The sequence below is a fragment of the Drosophila simulans genome, chromosome X (assembly GCF_016746395.2).
Source record: "Drosophila simulans strain w501 chromosome X, Prin_Dsim_3.1, whole genome shotgun sequence".
Taxonomy (NCBI): domain Eukaryota; kingdom Metazoa; phylum Arthropoda; class Insecta; order Diptera; family Drosophilidae; genus Drosophila; species Drosophila simulans.
The window spans coordinates 15,430,052-15,453,968 of record NC_052525.2 but is presented as its reverse complement, the minus strand read 5'-3'; the positions used below and the strand labels follow the sequence as shown (position 1 = coordinate 15,453,968).

The following is a 23,917-nucleotide window of genomic DNA, read 5'->3' as shown; positions in this document are numbered from 1 at the left end:
CCCGAGCAACATTAAGACCCATTAGCAGCATTATCCGTGGAGCCGAAAACCTATCAAGATGGCCACCGTAAACGTAAACCGCAGTGTGACGGACATCTTCTATCGCTACAAGATGCCACGTCTGCAGGCAAAGGTCGAGGGCAAGGGAAACGGCATCAAGACCGTGCTGGTCAACATGGCGGAAGTGGCTAGGGCCATCGGACGCCCGGCCACCTATCCAACCAAGTACTTTGGTTGCGAGCTGGGCGCCCAGACGCTGTTTGATCACAAGGTATGTGCATCTTATGTTATCCATTAGCGATGCTCCTATTAATATCACTATTCATTTTATTCAGAATGAGCGCTTTGTTGTGAATGGATCGCATGATGTGAACAAGTTGCAGGATTTGTTGGATGGTTTTATTCGCAAGTTTGTGTTATGCCCTGAGTGCGACAATCCGGAGACCAATTTGACTGTGTCAGCCAAAAACCAGACCATTTCGCAGTCTTGCAAGGCATGCGGCTTCCATGGTCTGCTCAAGGTTAACCATAAAGTGAACACATTCATTGTGAAGAACCCGCCGTCATTGAATCCGGCGGCCCAAGGATCATCGCTAACCGAGGGCAAACGCTCGAGGAAACAGAAGCAGAAGAACGATAACGCCGATGGCTCCATGACCAACAACTCTTTGGCCAACAATTCTGGCGGCGAATCAGATGGCGGCAACGGCACAAATCAGGCTAGCCAAACTGAGGCCGAGATTAGCGCAGCTATTCCGGAGAAAACAGCCAAGGATGACGACGATGAGGGATGGAGTGTCGATGTTTCGAAGGTACGTTGTTTTATCCGTATATACTCGCAATTAGCTCAAACAGCTATTCATATGTATATTACTACTCTACCCCGGCAGGAGGCTATTCGTGCTCGTTTGCAAGATCTGACTGATGGTGCTAAGGGTATGACTATTTCGGATGACTATGATAAAACTGAAAAGGAGCGCATTGATATTTTCTACGAGTTGGTTAAGGAGAAGCGGGACAAGAAGCAATTGGAGGATGTGCAAACTCACAAGGAGCTGGTGATTGAAGCCGAACGTTTGGATATTATTAACAAGGCTCCATTGGTTCTCGCCGAGCTGCTGTTCACTGAAAACATCATCAAGGACGTGCAGAAGAATCGTCCTTTGCTACTTCGCTTCACCCTCAATAATCCAAAAGCACAGCGCTATCTAATTGGTGGAGTGGAGCAAACTGTAGAGCTGCATAAGGGTACACTGATGAGCAAGGTAGCTGGAATCTTCAAATTATTTTATGATCTGGACATACTCGATGAGGCCGTCATACTGGAGTGGGCACAGAAGGTTAGCAAGCGTCATGTCTCCAAAAATATTGCTGCCGAAATACACGAGAAAGCTATGCCGTTCGTTCTCTGGCTGAAGAATGCCGAAGAAGAGTCCTCCGAGAGTGAGGAGGAGGACGATGAATCCGATGAGGATAACTACGTTTCCAGTGCCGGTCAACGCGGCGGTCAACGGGTCGTCCAACGCGGAGTTACACGCGCCGTTGCAGGCGACGAGGATGACGAGGAGGACGACGTGAACATCGACGATATCTAAAAAGAAACAAAAAGAGAACAGCTATCCTAATCCAATCAGTAATATTTTGAAAGGGGGAAATCAAGCGGCGAGCGTAATCTGCAATTCAAACTTAAATATAAATTAGCGAGTTAAATCAACATGTGGGTTATTTGATCTTTAGTTCTTAAGAGTGCTAATCGTATTTTGAGTTGTCGCTTTACTACCATTCAATTGTTTGCATAACATTTCCCAAGCCGCTGTAACAATACAATTACACCAACATAATACAAAATAAAGCAACAAAAAATATTTACTACTTTTTTACTTGCCTTTTGGTCAGCTTTAGCTATGACCTTCAAGTAAGTTGATTTTTTTTAGCCAAATTATGCGTTCATGTGGGAAAAGGGCATTAAGTTCATGATGCCGCAAGTGATGTGCTTGTGTGAGAATAGGATATTTAAAGTAAATTGGTATTTTGTAGTATATTTTCCTGGTGCAATTGGTATTTTTGTTAGTAGTTCGGCGGCGGTCACATCATACGCATCCCCTATAAATCGAAATAAGTTGAAGTTACATAAATAGGTATTAAATGTTTAAATGCCCAGTCCTAGCATAACTAAGGATTTACTTTAGCAGGATCAACATGCTGCGTTCGGCGATGATGTCATCGACCCTGGCCCGGGCTCTCCAAAAGGCGACCCAGACACCGAATGCGTCGATTTCGGCGCTGCCCGCACTGAATATGGTCCTGGTGCGCCAACAACAAACGCTTCCAGTTGCCGAAGTGGCCCAAAATCTGCCCAAGAAGGGCTACTCTCCGTTCGGCACCAAACAGTCATCCGTTGCGGAGTGGTCGCTGGCCAGACTGGACGATCTGCTCAACTGGGGTCGCAAGGGCTCGATCTGGCCACTGACTTTCGGTTTGGCCTGCTGTGCCGTCGAAATGATGCACATCGCTGCTCCGCGATACGACATGGATCGATATGGTGTCGTGTTCCGTGCATCTCCGCGTCAGGCCGATGTCATCATCGTCGCTGGCACGTTGACCAACAAAATGGCACCGGCCCTGCGAAAGGTCTACGACCAAATGCCCGAGCCACGTTGGGTCATCTCCATGGGCAGCTGTGCCAACGGCGGTGGCTACTACCATTACTCGTACTCCGTCGTGCGTGGCTGCGATAGGATAATCCCCGTCGACATATACGTACCCGGTTGTCCGCCAACCGCCGAGGCACTCATGTACGGCGTTCTGCAGCTGCAGAAGAAGGTTAAGCGGATGAAGACGCTCCAGATGTGGTATAGGAAGTAAGGCAACGATCGGAACTTATATTTAAAATGTGAAACATCAAACGATTTACGATTTTGCGAACAGAAATCTTATTAAATATCGTTCTGTTAACGTTCAGTTGTTGTATACATTGTTTGTTGGATCACGAGGATATTGCAAATAAATGCCTTTCGATATAAATACAAACATTCAAGCTGTGCTTCTGTATCCAAACGTCAGCTTGAATCGTAAGTTTGTTTGCCAACGGTCGTGATGAAAATCGTGAAGTCGAAGAAAGTTATGTTTCCCTGCAAAATGAGCGTCAAGTTAACCGCACCCTTCTTTTTTTTTATCGTGAATTGTGTACGCAACAATATCATTTAGTTGTCATAGGAACGATCGCACCAACCCCACAGGACAATCTGCTGTTTTCACTTACTTTTTCTGTATATATTTCAAGGTCCTGACGTTTTCGGGACACAAAGTGCAAGAATAAAAACTCAGTTTAAAGTGTTTAAAATAGTTATATTTTTTAATTGGCAGATTTTTTAACGCAACTGCAGAGTAAGCAAACCCTTAAAATACAATTATTCATGCTAACGTCCCAATAAACCCAACGAAAAATACATAAAGAAACAAATATTTGTATAATTTACATATGCAATATAATTTGACTAGCCGTTAACTAATCTTGTGAATTCTGCCCAAGACTACATTCGGTACTGGAAAGGCTTGGCGACAAGGTCGTGGACCTGGAGTTGCAAGCATTCTCATCCAGATTATAGTACTTCACTATTTGCTGTGGTGGTCGGTTGGACATGACCTCTACGATTTGATTCACAACCCATTTGGCCAATTTGATGACGGCCACGTGTGCCGCAAACTGCAGGATCATGGCTCCAAAGCCCTTGTAGAGGCCACTAACTCCCTCGGAGACGATCGTTGTCTGATAGCAATCGATGACTCCTTGATAGTTTGTTAGAATGGGTACGACATCGTAGCCATTGTCGAGGTTGTCGATTATAGTTCGTGTTCCCTGCAATTGCAGACGGTGTAGAATCGTTTCGAACGGGAAGAACATGACCTCAGTGGTTAGGATAGCAATAAGGCTGGCATAGATTTCCTGATACTTTCCACCCTGGCCGTCCTGGGAATTCGTTATGCGACGCTGCATTATGCGCGAGGACACGCCCCGTATCACGAGATTAAACAGATACTTGGTGATGCCAAAGGCGACACTTGGCCCGATCAGAGCCCAGGCTGGTAGCATACGGCCCTTTTGCGGGGAGCTCCAGTAGAACAAGCGCAGACTGCCCTCCCGAAATACATCGAAAAGACCGGGTTTCTCGCTGGCAATATCACTTTGCACCGTTTCGACGAGAGAAGCTGCATGGAAGGGCACCACCAGGCCGATACTTATGCTGTGAATTGAAAAGGAATAAGAGAATGGCCGAGATATGGGTGTCAAGTGGGTACCATTTGAGCAGGAGATGCTGTCCGAAACGCTTTAGCGTGGTGCGACTATTCACTTCCTTGGGCCAGCTGGTCACCTTCGAGATAAAGTCGTCGATGGCCAGCGTCATGCCGCGCACCAGTAGGCAGCTGCCCACGCCCTTCCACAGGGTCGTCAGTCCCTGCCTTCTGTGCAGGTGGACGATGCTGGGCAGAAGCTGGAAGGGATGCAAATGGTAGCGTCTCGAGGCATTGTACACCTGGCACTGCCGGCGCAGCACCACAAACGGATGGCTAAGCAGGTTCTCGGTGACCAGGGAGACCCACTGAACGCCGACGACTAGATATTTTCGATCCGATATATCTGCAAGATATATTATATAGAGAGCTTTGGGAGAAGATTGCGAAACTGAGATTTCCCACCATCATCCTGATTAACCCTGTCCCTAGTCCGATGCTCCTTGCTCAGGGGATCATCTTGCAGTTCACACTCCGCTTTAAATCTATAAATGGATGATGTTTATTAGTATGGAATCGTGATTATATATCATACCATTTAACGTACTTTAAGCTAGAGTAGTTATCCATTCCCGCCATAACTAAGTCTGTTTCTTCTTTGGTAGTTATGGATTTGATATTTATATTATTAACTACTTTCAGGCAGGACAGGGAGGTGTTTTAAACATAATATCCAATTGTTTTGAAGTATAATTGGAACAATCCTATGGTAGTTACCGAAACAAAAGGTCTCTCTAATTTTGGTTTGGTATTAAAGCTTTCAGTGCGTTTCCACAGCGTCACATCTTATCAAAATAAGTGAAATCATTATGTTCACACTCATTCATTATCTAAAAATATATAAGCGGGAAATATGTTTGAAAATATGAATTTATAAATTAGTTGCTTTTATATTGTGCAAAAAACATTAAACATGCAGAAAGGTAGGACATTAAAAATTAAACTATATTAAATTCTATAAAACTATACTAAACTCTTTTAAAACTGCATAGAATCAAAAACCACAATCCTTGAATAATACCACTCATTAAAAACAGCTGTTTGAGTTTAATAAATCCTTTTTAATAACGCTACAATGTATTTCAAACGAAACCTTTATATTACTCCTAATTAAAAAATATACAACCCATTTTGTGCAATACTTTATGTTCATTATTTTACTTATCTTCATAATTTAAAAATATTACATTCGATTCAAAGAATTTTGTATACCTTAGCTCTCCTGAAAACAATTTCAATACCTTAATTTATTAAGAACGCTTCAAAACAGGGCATATTTAGCTTGTTAAGCAGGATCCTGAAATATCCTTTTTGGTAATTGGACATAAAACAACATAGTTTTCTAACGAAAACCCACCAAAAGGTAAGGGAATATAAAAGAAGAAAGCAATTTTCATGTAAAACGAGCATAAGTGAAATTTGCCCGAAATAAGGACACACCACACCCTTATTTCTCAGGTCTTTTCCTGCGAAAGTATAACGACAGTATTAAAAGCATGGTATTTTCCTTTTGGGGCTCTGTTCGGCTGCTTTCGTGGTGGAAAGGACAGGGACCTGGGACCTGGGAGTCGTCGCGCTGCGCGGACACGCAAACTCACTGCAATATCCTGTTGCCAACCAGATAATTGGCCAGCAACCCGCGTTCGGAGCATGCTCCGACATGGACACACGCACATACTGAGTGGTATAGCGATGACTCAGTAGGTATTTGTATTTTCATTTTTAGGTCAAACTGCATCCGATTATTGTGGCATTTGCTCCGCTGTCGGCAGGACTCGGACTAAGGAATAGTATGGAGAACTATGATTGTCAAATCCGAAAAGTATAACAATATATGCAAATATATTGAACGACACTTCGAGTACGGATAACTCCCCCGGAGCAACGAAAACGCTAGCTCCGCTCGAGTTTCTTCGGTTAGTGAATCCCAGTTAAAGTACCCATTATGACGACCACCAGCGTGTGCAAGAGGATCTCCTCGAGCACGGCGTCCGCTGAGTTAACCAAATCCCTCCCAGCCACGCCATCATCATCCCAGGGCTCGTCGTCCGTCATCTGCGAGGAGGTTTTCGACGAGGCGTGTTTCCCCTCATCGGAGGGTAAGTTCCGTCGACTAGTTACCCCAATTGGTAACTTATTTACCCTATATGTACATAACTGTGTGGGTGAAAGTTGGTAATATCGGCTTTTCCGGTGAAAATCCACGTTTGGCAAGCAATTTGTTTGCCCCAAACGAGTTTTATAGGTTTAAGGAGTTAGAATCCAATAATAAGTAATTTTTTACATGTGTATAACGATTGAGGTAGGCGTGCTATACATATGTATGTACTTAGGTATATAACATACATATACGGCAATTTTAATCAATGAAAGACATATTTTATCCTGCAAAAATCAATTTTATTATTTTATAATATATTCAAGTTGAAAATAGAGAAGAAAATCAAAAGGAGACCAAGAATATAAATGTGCAATTTTACAAAATATATAAAATAGCCTGTACAAATTCCCAAATATTTTCATCTCCTTAAACAATATATTAATAAGCATATTTCTTTATTAATTGTTAAATTGTTGTGCAGCAAATTTTTATTTAAATATGTGTATACCCTTTGTTTCCTGCACAGAAATCAATGAGTATGCCTCCCTGATTGGAATCGAGCCTCAGAAGGAACCACATTTGCTCTATCTCGCCAAGGAAGGATTGATGGCCGCATTGCCAACGGACTGGAAGATATGGTAAGGATTGCAAGATGACTGAAGATGCGTGCAAAAGTAATAATATTTTGGATGACTTCATGGCAGCTACTCGGAGGAGAAGAATGGCCATTACTACCACAATACGCGCACCAAAGAGTCCCAATGGGACCATCCACTAGATGCCATATACCGCGATTTGGTTAATCAGGCGCGCCAGAAGCCTTTGGACACGGGATCGGTGGGGGATAACGATGATCTGTCGCAACTGGACTCCGGAATACGCAGCATGCAGGGTATCGATGATATTCCCTCGCCGGGTCCACTGCCCCCGAACAATTTGGCCCGGAAATGGTCGGTGGCCAGCAAGGCCAGCTTGTTTAGTAGTGCCAAGAGTCGATTTTTGGAATCTGGATCCAAGGATATGGGTCGATTGTATCAGCTTGGCTTCGAGGTGACCAAGTCAAAGCCCCAAATAGCGAATAAACCCTCGCCCACTAGTCAAATGAATGGAAAAACCGATAGGTCGGAGGAGAACGAAGGAGGTACGAAACCTTCGGGTACAGTATCGATGTTTCAAAAGGCACATAGACAGTTCGAAAGCGATGGATATACCTCGCCGTCCGGTGTCAAGGGTATTCTACGCGATTCGAGCATAACCGATATAAGTCGTAGACTGGATCGACTGGAGCCCACGATTGAGGGGGAGGATAAGAAGAGCGTGCGCTTTAATTTGGATCAGGGGCAGCGAGTGAAGAGCTCCCCAGAGGAGACTCAATCCACCAAGATGACGCAAGCCTATAAGCAAAACGAGCACTCGCAGTCGGAGGATGATGATGAGGATGTGGTGGTTCAAGGCGACGATGATGATGAGGATGATGATGAGGATAATGATGTGATTGAAGATGAGGACGTAGATGAAGCTGATAGGGAAGGAGCACTTAATCCTTGGCCCGATAATGACGAGGCCATATACAATCGCAATCCCTTCTTATCAGACTCGAATAAGACTATACCAAAGACTATACCGGAAGCAGTGAAAATATCAGGATCAGGAGATACAGTCTCGGATAAAACTAAGGACACTGATGCACCAAAATTATTTTACGACGACACAGATTCCGATTCAAAGGGCAGTTCGGTGCGTAGCTTTATTATTAATAAATCGGAACAGGACTCATCACTTCTGGTCGGAAATAATGCCTTCGATTTGGAGGAACTCGGACGAAAGCACAGCTACGAGCTGGAACAATTGCAGCTCAAGTCGGTCCAAGCACCTCCATCGGACAAGTCAATATGCAGTACTTCAGCCTATAGGGCCAACTTTGCGGACAAGGAGGCCCAGTTGCAGACTGACTTTGAGGCCATTCGACGAGATCACGAGGCGAAACTCAAGAGATTCCGCCACGAGTACGATCTCCGGCTCACATCGCATCAGCACAAATTGGAGGAGGCATTCGAGCTGCAAATGGAGAAATACCGGGTGCAATTGGAGCGGCAGCTGCAGAACAAGCGCACCTTGATGGCCACCGAGCACAAGAGCCGGATGGACACCTTGCAGGCCAATCACGAGGAGATCCTTCGCGATCTCGAGCGGGAATTGCACGGCGAGGAGGAGCTGCTGCGGCGGGAGCACAGCTCCAGGCTGTCCCAGATGCGCGAGAAGTTCGCACGCGAGCTGGACGCGGAGAGGCAGCGATTCCGGGAGAAGGGCGAGGAGCGGCTGTACGAGAAGGTCAGGTGCGAGAAGCGCCTGCTGGAGGACAAGTACAGGTGCCTCAAGGAGAAGTATGTGCGCCTTAAGACGGACGTGAAACTGTCGCTGGAGCGAAGAAATCGCCGGCGGGAGGCGCAGATGGCGCCCCAGCACAACCACACCAACAGCACCAAGTCCACCAACAGTGGCACCGAAATGGAACGCTCCATGGAGCGGTATTACAAGCCCCAATCCGGAAATAGCGATAATCGCTCGCTCAGCTACTCGGATCAGGCAATCGCCGGCGAGGCCATAGTCAAACCGTGTCCAGTTCCGCATAAGAGTCAACTGACCAAGTCGTACAACATACGGCAGTTGCAGCTGCAGGATGATAATACCTCCATAAGTCAATCGGATACGACCCTATCGAATACCTATAATAATGGTCGTTATGGGCCATTTCTCAAATCCGCCAGTGGAGTACTCTCCGCCAGAACGGCCAGTGATAATGGCAACTCCTCGAGGGATGGGGTGGTGGGTGCTGTGGCCACACAATCGAACCTCGAGAGGAACAACAATAGTAACCAGATCAAGGAGTCGACCGGAATCAGTAGGATCGTCTTCTCGCGCACCAAATCGGCATCCACGTCGCGCTTGAATTCGGATACCAGCTATAAGGGCGAACGACCCTGTACTCCGGTGGAGAATCTACGTCATCAGCTCCAGAAGCTCGAGGCGCTGGAGGATCAGTTTCCCGAGAATACCCTAGATGCACCATATCATCTGCGATATCCCTTCACCGACATCTCCATCAAGCCGAATGGTGTGGGCTCGGAGTTGGAGTTCTTCAAGCATCGCATCCATCTGGAGCGGGATTCGGTGCGTCGCGCCAAGGAATCGCTAAGGACACAGCGCACAAATTTCCGCCTGAGACAGCGGGAGATCGGCCAGCAGCGGAAGATAACCGCCCTATCGCCGAAACACTCCATTGATCAGCTAATCCAGGAGGAGAAGGAACTGACCGAGATGGAGGTGAATCTCCATCGCACTCGTTCCCTTCTGGGCGAGAAGATAATACGACTGCGACATCTGGAACAGAGTCTGCTGAGGATCTACGAGAAGGAGAAATCGATCCTGGACCTGGGCACCATGGACGATGCGGCCACACTTAGCGATCTATCCTCGCACTCCAGTTCTGGCTTCAGTAGCACCGATTTGGCCAGTGCCGCGGATTTCCATAAGAAGAAGGACTACTACCAGCAGGAGTCGAACGAGTGTATTGAAAATTTGGAAATACTCAATGCCGAGATCCGGGAAATCCTCGATATATTTGGGCAAAAGCAATACCAACAGCAACATGATCAAACCGCATCGGGCATCCCGATCCTATCGCCACGTGACCTCGGATGGTCGCAGGTGCTCAAGCATCAGCACACTGGCACTCAGAACTTCTCTCTATCCGATGACATCGAGGGCGGTGGAGCGGTGCACATTCCCCATTCGATTCCCACGCTGGCCGATCGATTGGAGACCTATCGCCAGCTAGCCGCTGGCAGGATGCAGAGCTCCATGGGCGCCGCCATCCTCACGGCCAACACCATCGTGTCCCAGAGTCCACGGGCGGTCAACTACACCACTTGCCTGGTGGAGCGCACCCGGGATCTGCGCAACTGGCTGCGGCAGGCGAAGAATGAGCACGATTTCCTCGTTCAGCACGGCATTCCATCGGGACAGAGTGTGGTGGGCGCTGGAGCTGGTGGAGCAGGAGGAGGTGGTGGTGTTGGTGGTGGTGTTGGAGAGGCTAGTGCTTCTTTGACCAGCGGCAGTGCATCTATTATCAATACTACAACTACTGCTGGGAGCTCGGCGCGCAAGAACGATATCTAGATCAAGGATGTGTGGGGTAGTGCATATTTTAATTACAAAGATATTAATAGTTACTATTTGTGATCTTATGTTTGTCTGAGAAATTCATTAAAAATAAGAAAATATTTGCCTGGCATTTTAAATCTACTTCTGGGATAGCCAATTACACAAAATTGTTTTTATGGCGCGAATTCTACAGAATCGCGAAAAATTGTAGATTGGTTTTAAGCAGGTTTTAGTCAAAATAAGCCGCATAGCAAATTGAATTAAATATTTGTGCAGCTCACAGCCCAAACTAGCGATCTGTATCTCTTATTTAATTTAAACTTTTAGCCAATTTTCGATTTTTATCAAAAACTTAAAAATTTAAGATGTAAAAATAAAATCTGGGATACTTTTTTTGGCAAAAAACTGAATTTTCAAGTTGGCTTTTTTGGCTATAACTTGACTAAAAATGGTCACAGAGCAAAAAGAACTACCATGTTTTACTCCTTGTAAAATTTTCGCATTTTTTGTAAGGGGTACCATCATCAAAATTTGCAAAAAATTGAAACATCCTAGAATTCCAAAACTTGAATGCAATTCGATTGGGATTTAAGAAACAAACCCAACGAGGTATGACATTCCATATTTGGGTAATTATTTCGAATGTTTTGATCAAAATACCAAATATTTTGTTCACAAAAAATCTGGGAAAATATTTTTGGCAAAAAAATGAATGTCAAATTGGCGTTTTTGGCTATAACTTGACTAAAAATGGTCACAGAGCAAAATGGAGTACCATTTTGTACTCCTTACAACCAATACTAACAACCCCTTTCACTTTTAAACTGATTTTGTAAAATTAATTTTTGACCAAATTTTCGCATTTTTTGTAAGGGGTAACATCATCAAAATTTGCGAAAAATTGAAAAATCCTAGAATTCCCAAACTTGAATGCAAATCGATTGGGATTTAAAAAACAAACCCAACGAGGTATGACATTCCATATTTGGGTCATTATTTCCAATGTTTTGATCAAAATACCGATTATTTTTTTCGCCAAAAATCAGGAAAATTATTTTTGGCAAAAAACTCAATTTTTAAGTTGACTTTTTTGGCTATAACTTGACTAAAAATGGTCACAGAGCAAAAAGGAGTACCATTTTGTACTCCTTACAACCAATACTAACAACCCCTTTCACTTTTAAACTGATTTTGTTAATTTAATTTTTGGCCAAATTTTCACATTTTTTGTAAGACTAAAAATGGTCACAGAGCAAAAAGAACTACCATGTTTTACTCCTTGTAAAATTTTCGCATTTTTTGTAAGGGGTACCATCATCAAAATTTGCAAAAAATTGAAACATCCCAGAATTCCTAAACTTGAATGCAATTCGATTGGGATTTAAGAAACAAACTCAACGAGGTATGACATTCCATATTTGGGTAATTATTTCGAATGTTTCGATCAAAATACCAAATATTTTTTTCACAAAAAATCTGGGAAAATATTTTTGGCAAAAAAATGAAATTTCAAATTGGCTTTTTTGGCTAGAAATTTACTTAAAATGAAAAATGGTTTGAAAATCTGCTTCATAGTTTGATACTGTTTTCATTTTCACTCCCAGTAACATATACTATTTAAATATTATTATTTTAATATTATAACTTCCCAGCTGTACCCAGTTTCAGCTTCTCTTTCGACGTACTAAACTTTTACACTGGCCAACAAAAGAGTAAGACTTCGCGGGAATGTGTTTCCTTTTCGCCGCCTGGCAATTAAATATTTGTCGCCTACCTATAAAAGCGCGATATCGAGTTGGAATGGTGGAGCAAATTAAATTAAGCGAAAACTTTTGTCCAATCGAGAGTATACAGTCGTCGCAAGAAGTCCACAGACCTTCTCGTGAAGAATTGAGAATGTAGGATCAGGGCAGTGCTTTATTCGCTAAATTTCGGGAAAAGCTACATGCCACGGTGAATTTTGAAAAACATATGTCTTACATCGCCATTGCGTCCATCATTTAAATCAGTTGATCAGTTCGTCAAGAAACCACGGCACCCAAGTGACACAGCAGAACGCAGTAAAAAGAATCAGCGCGGGTCGCAGCCTTATCCTGCCCTGTATGCGATTTACTGCCATGAAGATGCCGGAAATCCCCATTGCGATTATAATGAAATGCGTCTTGACATTGCTTACAGAAAGCTTAGAATGGTAAAAAATATTTCAATGAGTATGTATAGAACTTTGGCCTATGTTTGCAGGGTCCTAATTACCACGGATACCAAGACGTAGATCATCTTCGCCCAAGTCCTTAAACTTAAAAGGCAATTGTAGATATGCAGGCGTCTCGCTTGGTGGTCAGTCAAAACCGTAAAATTTCTTGGCCGCCGCATTATCGTCATGGAAACTTCGACGAAATCTATAAAATGCACAATCTGCAAGTTTAGGGTTAGTGTGCAGTGAGTCCATCACTTGCTGCCCCACCAAATAAAGAAGGGCTTTCATTTACTCACCTTTGCAAGGGCACCGCTGGGGAAGGGTGCTGCGCAACTGGATACGGTTACCTTCATGTAGGTGCGCATAATGTAGTAAAACACACTACCTAACCACTCGATGGAACACATGATGAAATGATGAACGTTAGTACCAATGAATTTACAAATTTTATAAAAGATCTCGAAAAGATTTTATAAATATATGTTCAGTGCTGAGTAAAAGCGATCACTGACTGAAAGGCAACGAATGGAAAACGAATAAGATTAGGGCACTAAATCATGGCCAACTAGTCCAGCTGGCTGTACTAGTGTCTCTAGGAGCTCCAATCCCAGCTCCAAAATTGGTCAAAGTTTGAAATCTTGGAAATCAGCAGAAAGTGCCTTTCACTTATCCTCTAATAATATAGAGAGACTCCTAAACCGCTCAACATAACCTTAAACAGAGCTCCACGTTTTTATTTAATCTAGTTTCTTTTCATCGTCGAAGTAAACTGATCGCAATAATGTAAAGTAACTTATCGAGGTACTAAGAATCTGAAAGAGATGTGCTTAATTGTGTAATTGCTATATATTCTTATTTTTGTAGACATACGGCCGTAAAACTCTGCAAGGACAACGTTGAGAACTTGAAAGCCGTAATCCTTACGGGCTGTTGACTGCAGAGGATCATAAACCAAATCTGGTTTCGGATTCGCTTGCTGGTTGGCGTGAAGGAATGTATCTCAAAGCGATCGGATCCTTCCCACTGGCATTCATATAGAATTTGCGCTGTTAAGGTAGACTGTTTATGGGAAATGGTTAATTAATAGCTTTAAAAAAACAATCTACATTCTTGCCTGTTTTATCAGTGCGTCGCCATTCTCGCAAAGAACGTATAATTGTGAAAGGGCGGATGATATGTAAATTATGAACTTCACATAGTCTCCAATGAACATATTTTTTCCCTTATGAAGATTAGAAAGAAAAGCTAGTTATTATATTAAATTATTTACTTCCTATGCTTACAGTAATTATTTGAAAGCCAACCATGCAAATAAGAACGGATGAAATCATTAGATTGGCCAGTAGAATTGGGTTGAAAAAGTCCTCTAGGCGCTTAGCAAAACTATTGGCAAAATCAAAGTAACATGTAATAGAATCATTGTAATAGAATCGTTGTAGTAGAATCGTTGTAATAGAATCGTTGTAATAGAATCATTGTAGTTTAATTTTGTAATAGAATCATTGTAATAGAATCGTTGTAATAGAAACATTGTAATATAATCATTGTAATATAATTATTGTAATAGAATCATTGTAATAAAATCATTGTAATAGAAACATTGTAATAGAATCATTGTTATAAAATCATTGTAATAGAATCATTGTAATAAAATTATTGTAATAAAATTATTGTAATTAAATATTGTGACAATACCAACCTGATAATATTGTTGTGTTTTTCCACAATACATTTAAGTCGCTCCAGCTGAATGTTCTCGGCCAATTCCTCGTTGGAACCCGCAAATATTCCTGCAATTCGTTGGTGTAGCAACTGAAATTGGCCACAGGTGTAGGTTATGAAGAAGCCAAGAATGGTGTCCTCTGCAAACAAGGTGGTGACCACGCAGATTCCCGCGTAGGAGGTGAAGATGTAGGTCATTACATAGCGGATCCAACTGCTCTGTGCATCGTACGGAAAGATCATCTTGTAGGGAAACGGCTTGTTCTGTGCATCGTAGGCGGGTCCGAAAAAGATCTCCACCAGCGGCAGGACACAATACATTATGATCAGACACGACAGCAAGGATGTCATTATGCTGAAGGTAACCATGCGTCTGCGACACTCCGCGGCAACATTGTTTTTGGAAGAACTGGAATTCATTATATATGTATTTATATAAATAAAGATTTTATTACAAATCCAGTTTGAAGATAGTATAGTTCCCATAAATCTCTATTATCTCAAAACCACTTTAAGTGTCCAAAAGCATGCTTAGAAAGCAAAGCTTGTTCTTTTGAACACAACAAGGAAGCAGACTTTTCTGCGCTTTTACTTCAACAAGATTGCAAACCTTTGTAGTGTATTGGAATGATCATTAAACATAGTTTGCGATGATCATTTGACATCGTGTATAATAACCCTCATGAAAAGACTCACTCAGGTATCCAAATTTCGTAGGAAAAGTTCTCAATAAGCTGGCGGAATTTCCGCTGATTGAGGCGAAGGTGAATGAGTCGGACAAAGTTGAGGACACCCATGAAGGTGGTGCAACAGTTTTCCGTTGTGATAATGATGTCCGAAAGGTTGTTCAGCAAAAAGGCCGTCTGATAGCTGATTGTTATGCCCACGGATGCAATGACGTACCACGCCCACACGTTGTAGGCGGTGGCCAAAAAGGATTGGCTCCTCCATGGCATCGATGATTCGGTTAATGGCCAAGAACCATTCAGTTTCAGCCAAACGCACTGAATGGGAAAGCTGAGTGCCTTGTAGGGATACGAATAGAACATGACTATCTGATACATGCCACAGCACTAGGTTCATCTTTAGGCATTTCCTTCCTTTATAGTTTACTTACTACCTACCAACCTAAAATTACCCCTTTTTTCATAATTTTCCCTAATTGCACAGTAAATATTTTAGAAAGCGTTTGCACACAAGGTATGTACTTACCACCTCATTAAGTGCTTAATATGAAATTTTGATCAAACGCATTTTCCAAGGAGGTGTGTGCCTGTGAAAACCATTAAACTATACTTCTCCTACGGCCACAAATAAGTGGCTTAAATATTTGTGAACACGTGTGTATTTTAATTTGCCCTTTTAATGGCTAAAAAACACCTGAACTAAGCTTTAATTTGAAGAACAAAATGCGTTTTGCCCTCAAAAAAAAAAAAAAAAAGCTGCACATATTTCAATTTTGTTTCCAAATTAAATAAATTATTCAAATTAAATAAATTATTCAATTTAAAAAGCAAAACAAAACCAAAAGTATAAATATACTACTTCTTCACTTTATAAATATAAAAAAAAAAAAAAATAAACATACTAAACATATACAACTGTGCCTGAAATCCGTAAAACTTTCATATATATATTTTTATATACTATATATTTCTTATACTATTATTTCATTGTAATTTTCCATGATAGACAGCCCATTTATGTTGGCCAACAATGCAGTCTGTATTTGTTTTTAGGCTTTCATTCACCCAAACTTCATTTCGAAACCAGTTAATTTAAATCAGGTCACAGCTGGCTGGGCGTAAAGGATATATCTTCATTGAATTAGGCGACGGGGGCGTGGCCAATCTGCGGCGTGAAGCAGTGCAGACCCAGTTCCCTGTCCATTGTTCTGGCCAAGATCTCGACGGCCAGATAGACAGGCAGGCAGACAGAGATACAGAGAGACAGACAGACACGGCTAGATGGCAACGTATGTAGGCGTAGGTGTATACTACACTTCCTTTTACAATTACGCACCTTTGCACGAATACAATATACCCTTTTGCTCCACATAACGGACATAAACAGACGTACCCGGATTGTAAGACTCGTCGGGGCCAAGGAGTGGATTTTTCCCCGAGCGTTTCGGCGAGAGAGCCAGCAGCGGCTGAGAGAGAGCAGAGAGCCAAGGAAGCCGAACACCAACGCATCCATCCGAGGACCAAACGGACATGGACCGAGGACCCACACAGCCCGAGAGAGCCAAGATGCTGAGCTGTGACGTGACAATGGAAACGGAGAGCGAGAGATGTGGCCACTCGGCTGGGCTTGGTTTGAGATGGGCTGGTATGGGATGGGATGGCCGGGATTGGGAATCTCCCAGTTGAGATTCCGGTGCTCTGCGACTGCGTCGAACTCGGCTGGCTGAAGAATGGCTGGTCGACTGGTTGGCTGCCTGGTTGCCTCCGGTTGGCAATCGTTTTTCGCCTGGCCAAAATCCTGCAGACGTGTTCGAGAGCTTTAGAACGTTGTTTGCAATTGCGGAAAGCGGTTTGCGAGGCACGAGACACGGCGATAGTTTTTAATAGAAGAAGCAGCAGCAATAAAAAAAATAATACAAAAATTAAAAAAAAAAAACAGAAAAAGAAAAAGAAAAAGAAAAGAACCAAATAAGAAAGCAGCAGAAAAGAGTGCAGATGCAAGAAGTAGCCGTATAGTTCGCAGCCAGCGGAGCAATAGTTTATTGAGGAATAATCCACGAGTCGGCGCCCAAAAGATCCAACAAATACCCCAGAAACACAACTGAATAACCAGCCCAGGCAAAAGTATATACATATATATATATATTAACAAAGAATTTCGTTTTCAAATCCCAACACACCGTGAACTTTGAATATATATATACCTACGTGTATATGTATATATATATATATGGAAAAAAGTAAAAGAAAGGAGGAAAAACGAAATGCCGAACGGGTGGGCAAAATGTGAAAACTCAACAAATAACTACTCAGAATCAAATGTTTGATATAGTAACGTAACGAAACGCAACGCAACGCAGCGCTAAAATCGGCTACTAAATCAGCACATTCAAATCAAATATGGGAAATACAAAAATAGAATAAATATATATATATATATATATATATATATATATATATATGTGCACATATATGCGTGTATATGTATATGCTGAAGGCGAAAGGAGGAAAGATCATAAAATACATATTTTATGAACATTTTTTGCATATTTTTTTTACTGTTTGGCCAAAATAACAAACTGAGTGTGTTCATAAAGCAGTACAATGTAAACTTAAAAAGCAAACTTAAACGCAAAACGGATAACAAATAAATCATAACTACTACTCTCAACTACTCTTTCCAATGGATTCTGGCGATTCTTTTCGAATTTCCCGAATTCCCATAGGTGAGTACCGCAATTACGTTCACGTACCCAGGGTATTTCATGTCTATCAAACATCCCATGTACATACATACGTACATATTATGGGAAAATAGTATATTTTGGTATGTGTACATGCATGGCCTCAAGGATTCCAAACTCTGGCCAGATGGAACTGAACAGTTAGGCTGGCTAGCTGGATAGTTGGATTGTTCTATGGCCGTAATTATAGGGGGGAAAATGTATACTTGGGCCAAAACACACACCACATGCCCAACATACTTACTATTATTGCGAATATGGTCCAAACTCCCGACTCTCGAGCGGAAATGAGGCGCGGCTGACTGCGCATGACCAATGAATAATAGCGATACAGAAATGCTTTTATCCCACACTTTGTATTCCAATGCATATCTGGATATCCTCTCTCCATCTCGACGTCTCACCGTCTCTCCATCTCTCCGTCTCTCCGTCTCTCCATCTCGTCATCCCTTCTCCGTTCATGCCGCTCCATTGGCATGCGAAGGAATTTGGTTTTTTGGGAAAAGGACTCTGGCAATTCGAAGTGTGTCAGGACATCATCGCTTGCACTGGGGCGGGCGCTCCTCCACCAACGCCACCAACTGAAGACACATTTGTTCACAATTATTGGGGGTCTGGGCATGCGTTGCCATTGACCCATCTACCTACCCGTACCCGTACCCATACCCATACCCATAGTTGTGCACGGCCAGAAATCTCAACGTGCCGCAGTGCTTTCGATTGTTTTTAAACAATTAAATCCACCGCATAATCCCATGCCAGCCAAACGAAACACGTAACCGGATTTGAGACGCTGGCGAAGTGATTCCCCCCCGGACTGCCTGGAGTCCTTGAGCTTGTGAGTCGCCTCTTTTTTAATGGTTGGTTAACTCGTGAGAAATCTGCGCTGGCAGAAAAGTAAACAAGCAGCGGGCAATTTGTTTATCAATCAATGAAATGGTATCGGAATTCCCATTCGCGAGTGGTGACAACGCCCAAATGTTTGCTGATCCATAAAGGAGAAGAGCTCCGCCATTAGATCGCCCATCTCGCATCCTTCCAAGCTCGAACTTCGCTTTTTTTCTTTTTGTTTTGTTGGTAGCACATTGACTCCAGATGGGCTTATTGGGGCACTAATCAAAACGCGGCAAAACAATGGGGCAAAGGCAGAGATTAGGTCAAATAACAATGCTGCTCTACACACGGAGAAAAAGGGATGAACTTATTAGGAAAAAAAAATATGAATGGTTTGAAGAGTTTCAGTACAATATTGTTTACTTTACTAACTGGTTTTGTACATTTAACGGGCTAAAAAAATCTTCAAAACTGGAAACCATTTTTATTTTGTGCTTGATTAGTTTCTGGAATCCTTGAATTTTACTTCGAGTGGCCTGAAACTTATGACTCTGCACTAGATTAGAAGCCATGACCTACGATTTGATATAATCAATTAAGGCTTGACTTGTTGCCGGTTCAATAAGTATGCAAATTACCAATTTTCAGTTGAAATCATTTGCAAAACGAGCAACTCTTTTCTGCGCGTGTAAAACTACAAAATGCTAGTGAGCAGATACTGCCCAAAAACTTGTCGGTATCATGGAGTGAGCCAACTTTTTGAAACATAATAAACTTAGTTTTGTCAAAACGAATAAATTAGGAAACAGTATATACGATGGAGCTTCATGTCCCGGAGCTGTTGTTACTCCATTTGATCGGGAATGGTTCAAGTTTTAATTGGCAAAGTTGCACAATGAGTGCAATCATTAGTCAGCAGACAAAAAAAAGGAGGAATAACTCATTTTATTGGCCCACAGAGCCACATCCACATCCACATCCACACACATGTGTGCAGTTCCCATCTTTGGAATGCCGTCTAGTCGGAGGCTGCGCATTCGGTCTTTGGAGAGCCAGCCAGCCAGTTAGCCAGCCAGCCAGCCAGCCGACGACCACGACTCTCGCGTCCTTAATTTTCATCCCTTTATTTATTTATTTTCCTGTCAGCTGCCGCTGTCTGGTGTGTCTGCCCAAGGTTTCTGTTTCTGAATCTGAATCTGAATCTGAATCTGATTCTGAATCTGAATCTGAGACTGAGACTGAGACCGAGACTGATTCTGAGTCCGATTCGGCCGTGGACGCCCACGACAGCGAGGGAAATGTGTCGCCATCCGGCGATTAGATTACCAGGATACACCAGTTAGGGACCTCAGCTCATCTTCATCTCATCTCATCTTGGGGCTTTAAATTATGCGGCTTGGGGGGTGTGTTGGTAAGATGTTGTCATATGTGTGCGACCAGCCACTTGGCCTGGAGAAGCACTCGTGAAGGTGCCCAAAAGTATGCCACAATGTATTTAAAATGTGCATTCTCATCTTCAAGTTCCTTGGTGCTTGGGATTTGCTTGGGGTGTGTTTCTGAAAAATGGTCCATGTATTTCTTATATTTCATCAGTGTTGTTAAAGCACATGAAGAACTGTCTAAAAGTATGCTACAATTGTGCGAACTACATACTATATCTGTTGGTTTAATCACTTATAAAGGTTTCGAAAAGTATGATACACTGTATTTCGAATCCAAAAGTGTATATCTATGTATACATTTTAAAATATCTATATTTCATTGCATACTTTTATGTGCCTTTAAAAGAGCATACAAGTTTTTTCTGTGACATGCCACATTAATAATTATAAATTACCATGTTTCATATTTGCATATATTATTTATGCAATATTAGTTTACTAACTAATAACTAATTTTGGCAAAGGTTGGTAAATAAACTTTGTTTGGTATACAGCTTTCTATTGGTCGAAATTGCTTGTTTATTACATTTTTAAAAGTAAATAATTGGATTTCGCTGAAATTTATTAGTTAATTCAAACAATCTCGTTTGCTATTCGCAAATTGTGAAATGCTTTCATCTTTTTAATGCAATTAAATGTTCTGAATAAATCTAGAAAATAAGTTACTTCTCACATGCTGTTCTTCAAATTGAAACCATTTTCGTTGTTATCCTTTCTTTAGTCCTTTATTCCTTGACTTTCCATGTGGGCCAGTGTCGTCTCCTTTTGCGGCAATAAATTATCTCACTTGCCTTCCCGACGAAATGACCCAAATTTCAGCATGCCCTCCATATAAGGGAAAATTCAATAAACTATTGCTAAGCTTTTGGAAATTCGCAGAACCTGTTGATTCAGCCGTCGCAACTAAGAACTTAATTAACTTTTAGTCGGAATTTTTACGTTTACTTGATTTGATAGTTTAGAAACAAGCTAAGTCGAAAAATGTTCCCATATAATACTGCCAATAAGATACTATTTATATTACGTTTTATTGAAGTCGAGCACAATTTCAATATCCGCTGGATTGCATAAGCTTATGTTTGAAACAAGTAATTTGAAACTGATTGCTCGCTGGGGCAAAAGAGAAATCACAGTAATTGCAGTAAAAGCAAACATTTAATTTGCACGAACGAACACTTAAACAAATTAGCTGGCCACACTTAGAAAAAAGAATGCTACAAAACGAAAACTTTACTCGAATATCATATTTCAAGCTGAGTGCACGGGGTCAATCTACATTTAAGAGAAATTGTAATAAATTTTGTATTTTCGAGAGCGATTCTAGCTGAGAGTTTCGCCCAGTGTATGCAATAACTGGCGTCAGCAGCGCAGCTTCCAATTTTCCCCTTTGATCCTATAAATTATGTTCGGCTCTGCTTTTTAGTCTCTGATTATCTTTCTGTGCATACGATTGCTGAATTCTGGACGGACGAGTAAATTTTCGGTTAAAATTTTATTTTTCGGTGTGTTTAAATAAACCATATAAGGTGCAACATCAGTTCTTTTTTTTCGAGTGACTACTTCAAGAAGTTTAAGATACCCAAAGCGGACTAAGCCGTTAAAAAACAGTTGAGAAATATTCGAAATGAGTGTTGTTCGTTGTCAACTTGGAGGCCTAATTGTTTGAATTATTTAAACTGATTCGTAATTCGATTGTTGCAACTACTCGGCGACATTCGGAAATGCATTCCCATTCGCAATCGTCTTTCCTACCTAATGAATATTAATTATTTAATAGGATTTTTCAGCTAATTGAATCTGCTTTCTACCATTTCTCTGTCACCGCTAAATGTCTGTCCTTGCCTAATTAGCGCAAATTAAAATTGTGGGCTGTGGCCTCGGAGCGCTCTTCACTGTCCGGTGCCCAACATTCAGCATTTAGCATCCAACATCCAACATTCCGCATTGAACATTCACATTCGCATTCGCACTCACATCCACATTCGCATTCAAATCCACACCCACAGCAACACCCACATTCACATTCACCTTAGTGCCAACGTGGCTTCTCATTAGTTTCGCTTGGGCAATCCCCTAATGCACAGTTCCAAACAGATTTAACCTTAGCTCTATCTCAAAATCATCGAAACTCTTTGATCCCTCAGAACAAAGATATCTAGATACAGAATCAATAGATACATATGTATCGAAAGAGTGATTGCTGCAGAGTGAAGCAAATATAGATAGAAGAACATCAAAAGATTCGAATTTAAATGATTGATAATACAAGTCAAGATGGTCAGAAATGTGCAACGATGTGATCTAAATACGAGTATTGCTTAAATCTAAAATCAGTGTTGCAAAATTCCTTAGTATGCAACAAAGCAAACGGTTTAGTTTTCAAAAAGGAGAAGACCGATATTTACAGTTAAAACTTGGTGTTTTTTAGCATCCTCTTTATAAATATATTTTTAAGAACAAAAACAAAATTAACTGAGTTGAAAATAGGTGAAATGAAGTAAGCACTGCTTTGGAAGTAGAAATTGAAAAGAAAAACGCAGATATACCGGAAATGTACGTGTACATTTGTGATTCCTGGTTCCATAATTTAAAGAAACTATAAAGAACTATTTTATGCTCTTTGGTAATACAACCTTCCTACTAACTATTAATAATTACACTTATTTAAGGAAGTTTTTAGATTCCAAAATCCATATGCCCCGCTAATAATACACCCATTTTTATTCACATTACAGCACCAAAGGATATCGCTTGCTCATAACTTGGGGCGGATTTTGATGCATTTTAATCCAGCTACGGTTGTAATAAAGAGGCGTTTGCGGAAACGTTGCGAATAGTGAATATTAGAATTGAATTTGATATCATTGTCTTGTGCATTTGCCGAGCTTCCTTGAGCCAAGCCAAGTCAGGTGTCGGTGCGCCGTGTGATGAATGCACAATCCCAGCTGAATCCATATGCCATTGAGAGCCTAGCCGCAGCCCCAGTCACGAACGCAAAACCACTGCCACAGACATCCAGCAGTACCCAGATACCAGCCCGTTCCAAATGAGGATGATATTAAAACTGAAATTGAATTGGAGAATGTCTGGTTGAAGCGGTGGAGCGAATTCCCATTCTCGATATGGTTTAGAACTGCAAATCAATTCAATATAGCACAGGATACAGAATACGGAATACAGGATACAGGCTACAGATACAGATATAGATACTGAACTTGCTACTGATACTGAGATACTGAGATACTGTTACTACTGGAGGGAAGTTAACTAATGCAAACAGATAGTTTTAAGTACCATATGAAGGCAGTTTTCTATAAATTATTAACGCGAGGAATTAGGAGAGAAAACTAAGACTTAGAAGTGGGGCTGGATTCGACAACTTCACTTTTAATCACAATATCGCAGCCGCCGTCATGTGGATGAACATCGCCAATTTAATCCTCATCATTGCTCAGCTGTGCGTTTTCGTCACATCTGCGGGGGGTAAGTGAATTATTGAATTAATCATAATATATCATAACAACGTTATGAAATCCGAAATAGATTTCACCACCAACCGCATAAGTATTTAAATCATGCAGACGCTGCGATAAAACAATGTTTGAGCAGATTAATTAAATCATTGCAACATTATTTCATTCATTTCAAACGAAATTATTTGCTGCGCAACAACAAAAAATTGACATCAAGTTGAACATGACATTTTACAAATTGCTTTTGCTGCACAATCACAA

General features: G+C 41.7%; 7 protein-coding genes across 26 annotated transcripts in view; 4 read left to right on the top strand and 3 right to left on the bottom strand.

Moving 5' to 3' along the window:
• The first annotated feature begins 46 nt into the window (after positions 1 to 46).
• LOC120284208 (eukaryotic translation initiation factor 5) lies at positions 47 to 1,865 on the top strand. Its single transcript, XM_016172499.3, has 3 exons — positions 47 to 271; positions 336 to 812; positions 891 to 1,865. Exons 1-3 carry the CDS (start codon positions 59 to 61, stop codon positions 1,593 to 1,595), a joined length of 1,395 nt encoding a protein of 464 aa, XP_016039568.1. The 5' UTR covers positions 47 to 58; the 3' UTR covers positions 1,596 to 1,865.
• Positions 1,866 to 2,040: 175 nt separating this feature from the next.
• LOC6726097 (NADH-quinone oxidoreductase subunit B 2) lies at positions 2,041 to 3,030 on the top strand. 2 transcript variants are annotated; one of them, XM_016172503.2, is made up of 2 exons: positions 2,041 to 2,138; positions 2,190 to 3,030. In XM_016172503.2, exon 2 carries the CDS (start codon positions 2,200 to 2,202, stop codon positions 2,863 to 2,865), a length of 666 nt encoding a protein of 221 aa, XP_016039567.1. In that variant the 5' UTR covers positions 2,041 to 2,138; positions 2,190 to 2,199; the 3' UTR covers positions 2,866 to 3,030. The 2 variants fall into 2 exon arrangements, with proteins under 2 accessions (XP_016039567.1, XP_016039566.1); XM_016172502.3 differs by having other exon boundaries at positions 2,044 to 2,138; positions 2,193 to 2,961.
• Positions 3,031 to 3,327: 297 nt separating this feature from the next.
• On the bottom strand, positions 3,328 to 5,020 carry LOC6726096 (solute carrier family 25 member 46). Its single transcript, XM_002107042.4, has 4 exons — positions 4,841 to 5,020; positions 4,699 to 4,778; positions 4,300 to 4,639; positions 3,328 to 4,244 (listed from the first exon to the last, which is right to left on the bottom strand). Exons 1-4 carry the CDS (start codon positions 4,870 to 4,872, stop codon positions 3,509 to 3,511), a joined length of 1,188 nt encoding a protein of 395 aa, XP_002107078.1. The 5' UTR covers positions 4,873 to 5,020; the 3' UTR covers positions 3,328 to 3,508.
• A 775-nt stretch (positions 5,021 to 5,795) lies between these two features.
• On the top strand, positions 5,796 to 10,679 carry LOC6726095 (histone-lysine N-methyltransferase, H3 lysine-79 specific). Of its 2 annotated transcripts, XM_016172504.3 has the most exons (4): positions 5,796 to 5,993; positions 6,066 to 6,392; positions 6,921 to 7,032; positions 7,099 to 10,679. In XM_016172504.3, the coding sequence occupies exons 2-4, from the start codon at positions 6,239 to 6,241 to the stop codon at positions 10,571 to 10,573; spliced, it is 3,741 nt and encodes a 1,246-aa protein (XP_016039564.1). In that variant the 5' UTR covers positions 5,796 to 5,993; positions 6,066 to 6,238; the 3' UTR covers positions 10,574 to 10,679. The 2 variants fall into 2 exon arrangements, with proteins under 2 accessions (XP_016039564.1, XP_016039565.1); XM_016172505.3 differs by having other exon boundaries at positions 5,796 to 6,392.
• Positions 10,680 to 12,455: 1,776 nt separating this feature from the next.
• On the bottom strand, positions 12,456 to 13,346 carry LOC6726094. The gene is made up of 3 exons (XM_016174001.3): positions 13,052 to 13,346; positions 12,812 to 12,973; positions 12,456 to 12,740 (listed from the first exon to the last, which is right to left on the bottom strand). Exons 1-3 carry the CDS (start codon positions 13,160 to 13,162, stop codon positions 12,564 to 12,566), a joined length of 450 nt encoding a protein of 149 aa, XP_016039563.1. The 5' UTR covers positions 13,163 to 13,346; the 3' UTR covers positions 12,456 to 12,563.
• A 117-nt stretch (positions 13,347 to 13,463) lies between these two features.
• LOC6726093 (odorant receptor 13a) lies at positions 13,464 to 18,168 on the bottom strand. Of its 3 annotated transcripts, none has more exons than XM_044923736.1 (6): positions 18,152 to 18,168; positions 14,455 to 14,886; positions 14,039 to 14,138; positions 13,870 to 13,977; positions 13,626 to 13,814; positions 13,464 to 13,567 (listed from the first exon to the last, which is right to left on the bottom strand). In XM_044923736.1, the coding sequence occupies exons 2-6, from the start codon at positions 14,844 to 14,846 to the stop codon at positions 13,493 to 13,495; spliced, it is 864 nt and encodes a 287-aa protein (XP_044779671.1). In that variant the 5' UTR covers positions 14,847 to 14,886; positions 18,152 to 18,168; the 3' UTR covers positions 13,464 to 13,492. The 3 variants fall into 3 exon arrangements, with proteins under 3 accessions (XP_044779671.1, XP_044779670.1, XP_016039562.1); XM_044923735.1 differs by lacking the exon at positions 18,152 to 18,168 and adding an exon at positions 15,690 to 15,858; XM_016174000.3 differs by lacking the exon at positions 18,152 to 18,168 and adding an exon at positions 15,174 to 15,564.
• LOC6726092 (disintegrin and metalloproteinase domain-containing protein 11) overlaps positions 16,877 to 23,917 on the top strand; it is a 25,937-nt gene continuing 18,896 nt past the window's right edge. For 13 of the 16 annotated variants that reach the window (XM_039297338.2, XM_016172507.3, XM_016172506.3 and 10 more), the window contains exons 1-2: positions 17,661 to 17,889; positions 22,919 to 23,666. In XM_039297338.2, the coding sequence (XP_039153272.1) occupies positions 23,597 to 23,666 (70 nt within the window). In that variant the 5' untranslated portion in view covers positions 17,661 to 17,889; positions 22,919 to 23,596. Of the gene's footprint in view, positions 17,288 to 17,660; positions 17,890 to 22,918; positions 23,667 to 23,917 lie in introns of those variants that run through there. The other 3 variants (XM_039297337.2, XM_039297336.2, XM_039297335.2) reach the window with 3 other exon arrangements.